The sequence below is a fragment of the Stegodyphus dumicola genome, chromosome 10 (genome assembly GCF_044657685.1).
Source record: "Stegodyphus dumicola isolate Sdum_Otavi_A_Nest chromosome 10, ASM4465768v1".
In the NCBI taxonomy this organism is placed as follows: domain Eukaryota; kingdom Metazoa; phylum Arthropoda; class Arachnida; order Araneae; family Eresidae; genus Stegodyphus; species Stegodyphus dumicola.
Window position 1 is genome coordinate 93,422,522 of NC_140777.1, and position 12,638 is coordinate 93,435,159.

At 31.6% G+C, this 12,638-nt stretch overlaps 1 protein-coding gene across 1 annotated transcript in view; it reads right to left on the reverse strand.

The window, feature by feature from the left end:
* Nucleotides 1-544: 544 nt before the first annotated feature.
* The window catches only part of LOC118187647 (ceramide-1-phosphate transfer protein), a 37,190-nt gene continuing 25,096 nt past the window's right edge, over nucleotides 545-12,638 (reverse strand). The window contains exon 2 of the mRNA XM_085825258.1: nucleotides 545-4,252. Within this exon, the coding sequence (XP_085681384.1) occupies nucleotides 3,727-4,252 (526 nt within the window). The 3' untranslated portion in view covers nucleotides 545-3,726. The remainder of the gene's footprint in view (nucleotides 4,253-12,638) is intronic.

A 12,638-nucleotide genomic window follows, 5' to 3' on the forward strand; every position in this document is an offset into this window, starting at 1 on the left:
TTTTTACATATTTTCCTGACAATAAATGGCCCCCACATCTGCATACTAGACATCACTGCTATCACTAGAAAGGTTGTTGACATCATCTCCTTCCTCTATTAATGAAATTCTTTCTACCATCTTTCCGCAAATCAGCATGATCTTTTCTAGTGGTGATGTTTCACTGGTTTTACAAGTGAATTCAGTTAACATTGTGTTTCTGCGTTTGATAGGTCGGTATATAATTATATTAAGAGGTCGTCACCAACTGCAGTTCACACCGAAACTTCCCAGGGCATATCACATTAGAGCCATGTTTGATAAAATGATTAGCCAATTTTCTGGCTAGTTCCAGACATTTTTGTTAAATCTGCATTTAGAACTAACACATATTCTTCATTTTGTGAGATTGCGAATCTGAAGGGCAGCCTTTAGTATTTCATTTTCGATTAGGACTTTGGTGACTAATAGTTCATCAATATCTTCAAACAATAGATTATTAAATTAGTTTCCACCAATTATCGGTGATACTGTAAGAATTTAGCCAAAAAAAATTTCTTAAAAATTGGCTTGGCTTACTCATGTTAAATGACATGTGTAAAAAGAAAATGAAATACTATTTATTTTGAATTTAGGTGAAATTCATATAAAAACAGAATCAGACATATAAATTTTCTGATACTTACGTATTAACGCAACTACCTTGGTGCAATCTGACCATCTCTAAAAAGATGAAAAGGTAAAAGTTACTTATCAGATGCAAGTTGGTTGTTTTTATGACTTTATGCAAAAAGATTCCCGAAATATTTATAATTATTGTAAGTCAGCAAACATTATCAACACATAAAAAGTCAAAATAAAATGCTTACATTCGTCTCTAAATATTTCTGTAATTTCTTTTGTGCATAGTGATCAGTTTTCACTTTAAAAAAGGTCAGACAATCACTCACTTGACATCACTCAAATCACAGCAGCACCAACTATCTACCAAATGCATCTCCTCGGAGTTCCCTTTTGAGGAACAAAATTCTATATTCCTGCAGAAAGTTACTGCATTTTCTTCTATTGCTGGTATATTAAAATTAAGAGAAAAATACCTTGATTTGTTTCTAAAAATAGATGGAACTTGGAATACTACAAAAAGAACGTTTACAGAAATTGCGAGTTGCTTGACTGGTGGTTGCCTGAAGAATGGTTATGTGCATGGTTGCCATAGTTTGGCCGAATCTGAAAATTTGGCGACTTCTACTAAGATGAATGCAATAATACATAAGTAGCAGTTTTCTTTGTTAAAATGAACTGAGTGAGATGAAGTTACTTGCATTAACCATTTTCTCTTTTAAATACTTTAAACATTTGCAATATTTAAATATCCCTTCTATTATTCCAAGCAGTTTATCATTCCAAATTTGACCTTTGTTTTAAAAAAATTTAATCAGTCATATTTTAAGAACTGTCTAAACATTAATATCTTAGAATAATCGTGTAACTGAATTAATATAAGAACAGCTAAATGTATTACAAAAGGACTAATTTTACTCGTAATACACAGAAATTTTGTCTTTCAGAACAAACATGAGTTCAATCTCTTTCTATATAGAAATTAATACAAACAATACTTAATATTTTAATTTATCGATATTTGTATATAAATTTAATAAAATGAAATTAAATTTTATAAAAATATGTTAAACTTAAAAAATAATAATACATGGTAAACTTTTTTAACTTTAAACTGTTTTGTGTTTTATTTTCACATAATTTAATCTTTCATCAGCATATTTCAATTATCTTTCAATCAAACTATTTGATATTCCTTTGCAATAAAAAAAATTGTTATAAATCTCTAGTGCACAATGAAAAGTGTAATATTAAAATACTTTTCTAATGCACATGCATGACATTCATAATTAAGAAAAAGATTAGTTGATATGATGGTAAATCTATTTTTAAAATAATAAAATATAATTTTTCATATGTCAGTGTTGTATAATTTGAACTTAGATAAAATAAAAAAGCTTTATATTTTGATATGAATATACAATTATTTCAGTTTTATTTACAATCTTTTTTAAAAGACCTTAGTTCTAGAACAATAACATGTGCCAATTATATTAATTGAAAAATATAATACAGTTAGGATAAATATCTTATGTACATAACAAATATATGTTTGGCATATGAAAATAAATATACACGGGCAGAGAAAGACTTGATTTGTGTTAAGAATAATAACTCAAGCTTAATTTTTTTAAAAATTTATTTATATAAATAGTACAACACATTCAGCAAGTGTTGTAAAGGCTGTGAAACAATAATTCACCTCTTTCATCATTTGTGATGAGGTTTGTACAAACTATTCTGTTACACTGCAGAATGCATTCAAAGTTTCACAGTATTTTTTAAGTTACAAACTTAACAATACCATTAAAAACATTAAACAGATTCTTTTAAAGTACAGCTCAAATTTAGAAATATCTTTTCATATTAAAATACGAGATAGATAGCATAAACTCATGTAGGTATAGATGTTGATTCTATTCACTTATCAGACAAGCTTGAATAGTCTGAATCATACTAAATTATTAATATATTGTTATACTATATGCAAGATTTACTAAAAGGATGTTTTACAAATAAACATTTCCTTAATGCATGGTATTACTTATTTTTATAAAGAAACTATAATAGCCACTACATAATATCTTGTTACGTTGCAGAGAAAAAGATGAAGCATACAAAAAATACATATGTATACTTTTTATGATTTTCAAAATGTATTATATAAAAGCCTTCTTAAAGCAAATTAACTATTTATTTGATTATTCTGCCAATGAGAAATATCCATCTAATCATTATTTGAATGAATTATTTTTCAGATTTAATATAAAAGTTTATTTCAGTTATTATTTGTACAAGAAATTGATTTTGAACCTAATTAAAAAGGTAATACAGCTTATTGTAAATATATACTTTTGAGATCTAAATTCTTTTAAAGCTCTGAAAACGTTTAAAAGGATTTCTGATTTTTTAAAATACCTAAGTTTAAAAGAAAAATTAATTAAATGCTTGAAATAGTTACATGAGTTATTTTCTGTTTCAGTTAGTTACATCCTCCTTATTATTAGATAATTATAGAATTGAAAAAAGAGAAATACTCAAATTTCTAACTGTACCTTAATTTGCATAAGGAATGTTTTAGTTTATTTAATTTTATAAGAATTTAATTTGAATGAGGAATGTAACTTAATTTGGTGTGAATGAGCAGAAAGCACTAAAATTCATTTTGTTCAGAAAACTGTCAGTTTATCAATAAATTTGTGCAGCAGGACTACACGAGATTCAAACTTTAAAAAGTGTTAAGTACAATAAATGCAAAAATCTGTACATAAAGTAGCAAACAAAGGTGAATACATATTTCTATTTGCAATTTTTCTTAAATCTATGATTATTGGAATCTCTTGTTCTAAAGCAAGTAATAAATATAAGCTCAATACTGTAAATATCTTCTATAGAGTCATAAATAACAAATACATTTCAATAATAATATAAATTAGCATTTTTAGTAATAAGTTTTTAAGCTGCTAAGCATTTTTTTAAATATGTTTGAGAAAGGTACTTCTTTTTATGTAGAAAGATCTGCACAAATTAAATTTTGCTACATTTTCCAATGAAAGCATTGGTAGCAAAATAAGAATATATCACAAAATTAATTTGCAAACTAGATGGCAAAAAGTATCTCTAAAATTAAGGTAAATTTAAAAGACTATTTGCTTCATACAGCTTATTGGTTTCATCATATACTTTTTTGGATATATCAGCTATATCACCCATAAGCTTTTCATACAACTGGATTGTCTCTTCATCACAAGGCCCACCATATACTCTTTCTATAAATTGCTGCCGGGCAGGTAAGGTGTACATTGCAAAATAAGCCCCCTTCTGAATCAGCCAAGGATGATATCGAGATAATGTTTCTTTATAGCATTTTTGTGCGATTGCCGAGCTTTTTGCATCAGCATCTGCAGTACTGAAATCACGCATAAACGACATAATAAATTCCAAGGATCGATGCAAGCGCAGCAGAGTTCTTGAACCAGAAGGACGGCTGGTATCTTTAGTAATTCCATTCGAACTTTCATATTCGATCATCGACTGAACTGTAGCATATTCATTGGCATTTTCAGACCGCCGATATTCTTCCAAAATATTCACTTTACTGATTATATCTGAAGCAACAAAGCCAAAAACAGATCCAAGAAGCATGAAGAATCTGAAATATGGTTAAAAAAAGGTGTTTATATGAGAAGTAATACTGAAATAAATACATATTATTTGGAAATATGTGTAACCAAAAATGAAAACAGCAGTATTTCAATCAAATTTGCGGAACTACTCTTATATGCGCCCTTAGGTCCCCAAATTTCTTGCCAAACATTTTTTGCGAGAAGCTCCACGCTGCTATATTATTATCTAAATTTTTTGTCTACATTTCAAACTTTAAGCCTAAAATGTCTCCAAAAAACTGGTTTTCGCATATGCAAAAACCACGTTTTGAACACACAATTTAAGCTAAAAATCTGAAACAAAAACAAAAAATTTAGATAGCAAAAACGTAAAGTTTCTAACCAAAAATATTTGACAAGAATCTATGTACACAGCAATATATTTTAACTTTAAAAAAATCTACAAATTACACAATCTAGACTACGAACTACACACACCTCGCTTTAATAATTTAACATAACAACAATAAATTTCAAAGAATACCATGTACACAGCATTCTATTTGAACTTAAAAAAACATCTACGAATTGCACAATCTAGGCATTGCACACAAATCAACCAAATAAACTAAATTACAAACAATTCAAAAAAACAACAATAACAACAAAAATTCATAGTAAAAAAACAATGAACATAACATTCTACAAAATAATAAAAGTGAAATAAAATGCACTTACCATAATACATTCCTGAATAAAATTTTGCCAATCACACAATGTCTCTGAACAAAAGTTTCACGATTCTGCTATATCACATGCTTTCTGAGATTCAAAATTTTGAAAGTAATGATAAAAACTTCCTCCACCAAAACCACAATCCAAATCTTAAATTCCGCTAGACCATTTGACTGCAAATCAACACAATGCAACTAACTATCAGAAACGCCCTTCTTCATCTGAGTTCTCATAGCAGCTCCGCATTTCACACTCCGTTTTAAAAGTCCCACAGAAATTCCAAAAATACACTTCAATCCTCATAAACACACCCATGAACAGACTCGTTAACAACTCCAACATCGTACCTTTTAATACTAAATTTACTTTCCACACAATCTAAAATATGCGACTGAAATCTTCCCAGCATGTCTATCATTGCAACATAGGCCATTTCAAAACACACATGATACGAACCAACGAGCATTTAAACCATTCCAGGAAAAGATTTTTCAATGTCAACAGGGTTGCCATACAACATAAAATCGTGCCAAAAACCAGCGCAGAACACATATTGTCACATTTAGTGAAATTAGGGTGCATATAAAAGTAGAGCTAAATTTGCTTTTGAGAAGTAAAACGGAAAACTGAATTAAACATTTTTGCAGTTTATAAATGATACTTAAAATTGAAAAGTACAATTAAGGGGGCAAAAGTATTTTCTGCTGATCTGCATCCTGCGAAAAAGTATTCATGAGGCAAAGCATTATGTTGCTAAAATAATTATATGGTAACATCTGTTTTACAGGTGTATCTGTTTTGATTTGTGTTAAATGCCAATGTTGTACAAAGCTTGTGGAATTCTATAGTATTTTTCTCAGCAAAAAGAGATTGCTATGTATTTGGAGAGAACAACAGCACAGAAAACGATTGTTTTTTGAAAAAATGTTTTATAACTGATGCTTCTTGCTTTTCTAATTTTATTCACCCATTACTTTTGTATGAAATCCTTAGTTTGCCACTATTTTGAAAATAGCAGTTTCCTTTTGCATATGAGGTTGGCAAAAAATTAGTGACCAATGAGTTTGTGAATTTTCGATGGAGGTGCGAATGAACAGAAAGTATCAAAATTCTTTTTAATGTTCTTTTTTTTTTTTCAACAAATATGTAATCCAAGAACTACTACAGTCAAAAGTCGTTAATCCGGACTCGTCGGGACTTCGGCAATTCCGGATTATAGATCATCAGTTTAAATCTCGTAAGATGGCATGCAGAAATTCTAAAATTAAAAATATCAAACCGTAATTGATGAAATAAAGAACAATTATGATCTAAAGGGTATCAAAATTTACAAAAAAAAAAAAAAAAAAAAAAGCTTAATATTTATTTGTTTACTTTATTAAACAATTCTTTCAATGTAAGTTGTTTAAGTTGCTTCGTTTTATGTGATAATACTTTCTCCTTAATTCTATAAACAGACATAATTTCTTGTTCAGTTACAAAGTTCCGCTGTTCAAGTCCCGTTAATTGCTGTGCCGAGAATACTGACTAACTTGTCAATCAAAATTTTTTCGTTTTCACTAACCTCTCTGTCACATTCTTCATGTCTTTATCCATTTTTTGGAGCAATTCCACTTTTTATTTGTTGGACATCGAAACATACTTTCGTTTTGTAGATCCTTTGGAAGTTCCAGCATCGGAAATTCTATTTGACATAATCGAAATTTCAAGTTTACTTTTATAAAATTGCTGTTACAGTCTGCAAAAAATAATAAGCAGGATCCAATTCAAAGATTAAGGAATAACGTAATCATTAACATTAACTGAAATAGATAATTAGATAATTTTAGCTTACACCGTCCGTTATACATTAAACGCGCAGGCGAAAACGTATTCTGCACTTGCGCACACGCATATGCGCAGTAGTCAAGGTCTTACGCACACGCGTAAAATGCATGTGCCAACGCAGCGCATGCGCAGAAAGTTTTTAGCTTTGAGGTCCGGATTATAGATCATTCCGGATTATGGGTGTCCGAATTAACGACTTTTGACTGTATAAGCTCTTAATTATTTTTTAAAAGCTTTGATATTTTTTAAACGCAAAAGTTAGTTCAAACACAGTTTATTTTATTTTTTACTGAAAGTTGTAACAATAAAAATAAATGTCAACCAATGGCCTGATTCCATTTTCTTGATTGCATTTATGTGCACAATAGGTCTGCATCGTATTTCGGTAATGCTTATAATGCAGGAAGTTTTTTGTTGTGTTTTGTTGCAACAACATAGAGATCCCCCGATCTTATTAACCTTTAACAGCCATTAATATCTATAAAAAAAAGTAAATCAAAATATTAACTTTAATTTGCAATAGTTGCTTAATTCTCTTTTAATTTGGCTATTTCCCCTTTTCATCCTAAACATAATAGGCACATATTCAAATTTTGGGTACTATTTGGTTTTGAGGGACGTAAAAAATTGCCAAACAATTGTTAATGCCAGTGCTGCCAAATATAATAGCGGCAACCCTAATGCAAGAAAGAAGGTACAGTGGCGTAGCTAGGGTGGGGCAAGGGGGGACATCTGTTTCCGGGCGCAGCATCCAAGGGGCACCAAATTAATTCTACAAATTTTAGAATGAAATGTTTTCCATTCTTGGAACACAGAAAGGGGTGCAAAATCTTTAGTTGTCCCCAGGTGCTTAAAACCTTAGCTACGCCTCTGACGAAGTATAATAGTATGGTGATTTCCTGTTATGTTTTTACCACCAATCCTCGAATTCCATATCACAGATTATGTTCTTACTGCATTAATATAAATATTAACAAGACATAGTGCACAATAAAAATTAAGCTTTATTTAGGAACTTCGCGCACAGTGCCCGACAGCCTGCCTGTTTCGCTCTGCTCGCTACTCGTAAGAAATTTCTCCTCTAGGGTTGCCACACTTATCGGAGGGCACAAGGTGCGCTCCTTATCGCCATCACCACAGAGTTTCCCCCCAGTTCCTTTCATGGAGGTAGGAAAGGGAGGAGGGGCCATTCCGCACTAGAAGTGAAGCACTGCTTTGAAGCTTGGGTCACCAGACGGGGTGTTTTTTGTTTACATTCAGAAGCTCGCTTGACAAAATTCTGATAGTATTTCGACACACGACAGTTCCATAGAAATCGAAAAAGGGACACTCTCCCATGATAGAAACATTCATAGTGTGATGGATAATAGCAATTTGTATAGTTTACTGAAATTTACGCAAAAATCACATCTTGGTTATTTTTCGATAACTAACAACAGCGATTTTGATTATGAATTTGTTTTATAAAATTCTAAGCAGTTGCACTACAAAAATATAGATTTTAAGAAAATTGCTAAAAGAGATCTGCCAAAATTTATTTTCTAGAAGATTTGAAAATTTTGAAACTTGATGGCTAAATGTAAATATAAAATTATGCATGTTAAAATATTTGTAATTAGGCACATAGGTCAGATTAAGTTTTTATTAAATAGAGTAACGCATGCAAGGGCTATCTGCCTAAAGAGAGAGATGCCATCGTGGAGGAATTTTGAAGAAAAACTGACCTTTGAGTGGGTATTAAAAATAATACTTATAATTTTCATTCAAATTATATTCATATATATTTTTTATGTAAAACTTTCGGGTGTATGCTAAATTAGTGTAAATTACTTTACACGAAAAATATAGTGAATGCACAGAAATTAAAGATTTGCACATGCCGCAAATGATAAATAGGAAATATGTATGGGTATTTATGCATGTGCTTGCAAAAAGCATGTATCTGCCTTTGACAAAATACTTAAATATTCATTAAATTATTTATAAATGTATTTGAAATGAAGAATTTATTCACTTATGAACAACTGTGAAAGTACTGTGAAGAAATCTAATGATTAAATGTATCTAATTTATAATGATTATAAATGTTATCTAAATATATAATAACCTTAATATTGAATTGTAAACATAAATTGAAATCCTGTTGACAAATACGTTATAAAACTATTTAAGCAAGAATTGTTCGTATTGGAAAGCAATCTGTTAAAAGGTATTGTAAAGCAAATGCTATGAGATGCGCACTTAAGAACGTAATAAAGAATTTTGGAATATGTATTGTTGAAATGAAGGGTAAAAAGAAAAAAATCTGATAAGTATAATTAAAAGAATTATTCCCTTTATATTTTATAATAACTCAGTTACAAGTTTTAAATAATACTTAAAAAAAAAAAAAAAAAAAAAAAAAACTTATTTTATTCCCTTTCAGAAATGTTCAGAGAAAGTCAAATACTATTTAATACCTATTTAATTATTAGGAATTAGCGAAACACTTATTTAAAGTATTTCGCTAATTCCTAATAATTCTCTAATTTAAAATAAACCAAATGGAGCATTAATTATAAATTGACTTACATTTTTCGATTTAAAAGAAGCCAAAAAATCATGTCATATTTAAGAAAGTATTTTAGGAAGAAGCTCTATAAATAGAAAAGAAATAATGCATAATTTTAATATTAATAATACAATAAACTTTGATCTTAATTTTTGTACCTTAACCGAATAAAATCGAATTACCTTAATTTTTTTTTTCTAATGTAATTAACAAAAACTTGTGAAAATATTTCATTCAAATTAAACCATTCTGAGAAAAGTATAGCATTTAATTCCGTTCAGAATGAAATATTGTTTAAAAATATGTTGTTTTCACATACTTAGGACTCTGAAGTGTTGTAGAAAAAGAAAATATATACATTTATATGTATATTTGCGACGTAATTACAAAATATTTACACCCGAACACGTCAAATCCCATAGAACTCAATGGTAAATGACTCAATGTTTTGGTCACCACGTAGGGATCGCCGGTGCTTCAGTGCAGGGTACGGAGAAACTTGTTTAGGGCGACTCCTTCTTACATCCTACCTCCATGGTTCCTTTAATGGCTATTCAAAGGAACGACATAGGTTATGAAATTATCTCAGAGGATCTGTACTGTCGGGTATTTTTTACATGATTACAAAATAAGAATATAAAATTAGAAAAGATCAAAATGCAATTAAATATATAACAAGGTATTGACACATATAATAAACATGAAATAACAAGAAATATGTTAAGATATGAATTTTTAAAAAAATTGTTTTAAATTGTTATGTAAGAAGCAAGTTTCTTAGGGAAGTGAACATGTCTTCCCGATCTGGTGACAGTTTGTGTCTTAGAGAGTTCGTTTGCAGATTTATTCTGCTGAACTGTCTTTAAGTCTTTATTTGTTTTCAGTCCAGGCAAATTAGAGTCCGAAAGCAAATAGGCTGGTTTCACATGGTCTATAGACACAGTAGATTTCAGACCGTTAATATCAATTGTGAAAGTTTTGTCCGTTCTAGAAAGGACTTTATGCGGACCTGTATATGGTTGGCACAGAGATGGATTTACTCGATCGACACGTAAGTATACATGCGTACACGACTTTAAGGTAGCACTTACGTAACACTTTTCTTGGCAATGTGCAGATGTTGCTATTGGATTCAATTGTTGCATTCTATGCCGAAGATTCGTGATAAATTGTGTGTCATACGGAGATATCTTAGATGACGTTATCATATCACTAGGCAGCTTGAGAGTTGTGCCGTACACCAGTTCAGCACAAGATGACTGTAGATCTTCCTTTACGGCTGTCCGAATACCAAGCATAAAAACTGGTAGTGTTTCAGTCCAGTTATTGGTCTCGTGAGCCTTGAGAGAAAATTTTAAATGTCGATGAAATCGTTCAACAATGCTGTTGGACATTGGATGATAAGCTGTTGTTGTGATTCTGTTCGTACCCAAAATGCGCGTGAATTCTGCAAAAAGTGCGGATCTCATTTGAGAACCTTGGTCTGTTGTTATGATCGATGGGCAGCCCAAACGAGATATCCAACAGTTGAAGATGGCTCTGCAAATGGTTTCCGTTTTCATATCCGGGATGGAAATGGCTTCAAGTCATCTGGAGAATCTATCTATTAGAGTCAAAAGGTACACGTTGCCTTCTGATGGAGGTAACGGTCCAACGATATCCATATGGATTTCTGAAAAACGCGCATCAGGAAGAGAGAATGTGCCCAGTGGTGCTTTAGTATGCCTAGTAATTTTAGATTTTTGGCAAGATTCACAGGATTTCACCCAATTTTTGATATGACGTTTCATATCGGGCCATACATAACGAGAACAAATAAGCTTCGTAGTAGCTGCAATTCCTGGATGTGACAGATTGTGCAGATGATTAAAGATGAGTCTGCGAAAGGAATTTGGAACAAGTGGACGACGAATGTCTGTTGATATGTCACAAAGAATATTACCATCAGAATATTGGCACGGTTTAAATTCCAGTTTCAAAGATGATGTGTTGTTTTTGAGAAGGTCTTGTACCTCCGGATCATGCTGTTGAGCTTCCGAAAATTTTTTAAAATCCAAAAATGGAGATTTTGTTATGGAATCAATTTCGATTCTTGAAAGAGCGTCAGCAACGACGTTTTTTGAACCTTGCACATGCCTAATATCAGTAGAGTACTGAGAAATAAAATTTAATGGCGCAATTGTCGAGGTGAACATTTATGAGAGTTCTGTTTAAAAGCGTATATTAACGGTTTTTGATCCGTATAAATTATAAAATTTTTGCCCTCTAACATGTGTCGGAATTTCTTAATTGCAGAATAAATTGAAAATAATTCCCTATCGTACGCGGACCATTTCTGTTGACTTTTATTGAGTTTCATAAAGAAAAATGCTATAGGTTCCCATGTTTGTTGAGACAACTGCATAAGTGTGCCGCCTATTGCGACGTCTGAGGCATCTACCCAGATGCTTAGCTGGGCTCCGGGAATAGGGTGTCTCAAAAGGGTAGCCTGAGCAATGGCATTTTTGGCAGCAATAAAGGCTTGTTCAGCATTCTCGTTCCAATTTAATTGTGGGGATGAATCCTGAACACACGAACGAGATTTCTTTTTATTCATATAGCCTTCTAACAATTTTATTAAAGGAGAAAGAATATGTGCTGCTTTAGGTATGAAACATCTGTAAAAGTTAAACATGCCTAAAAATCGGCGAAGCTGAGTGAGAGTGGTAGGTTGAGGAAAATCTAAAATACATTTGACTTTGTCAGGAAGAAGTTCAATTCCATTTTCACTAAAGTGAAAACCTAAGAAATCAATAGACGTTTGACCAAAGGTGCATTTTGAAACATTTATGCAAAGTCCATATTCCTGAAGTTTGGAAAATAAAGCTTTCAAATGCCTGCAATGTTCCTCAGAATCTTTAGAGGCTATGAGTAAGTCATCGACGAAAGCGTAAACACCTTCTAAATCCCGCGTGACTTCATCTATAAAACGTTGAAAAGTTGCGGATGCATTGCATAAGCCGAATTGCATACGGGTACTGTCGAATAAACCGAATGGTGTGCATATGGCGGTTTTGTGGATGTCGGCTGGGTTAATTGGTATTTGATGGTATGCCTTAATCAGGTCGACATGACTAAAAATTTTAGTACCGTGCAATGCAGCAGTAAAATCGGCTAAGCATGGAATAGGGTATTTGTCTTTTATTGTTTGAGCGTTCAATGCTCGATAATCTCCTACAGGTCTCCATTCCAGACTTCCCTTTTTTGGAACCATGTGAAGTGGGGATGCATAATTGCTGCTCGAAGGTCTCAAATGCCCCAATTGCATCATAGTTTGAAAT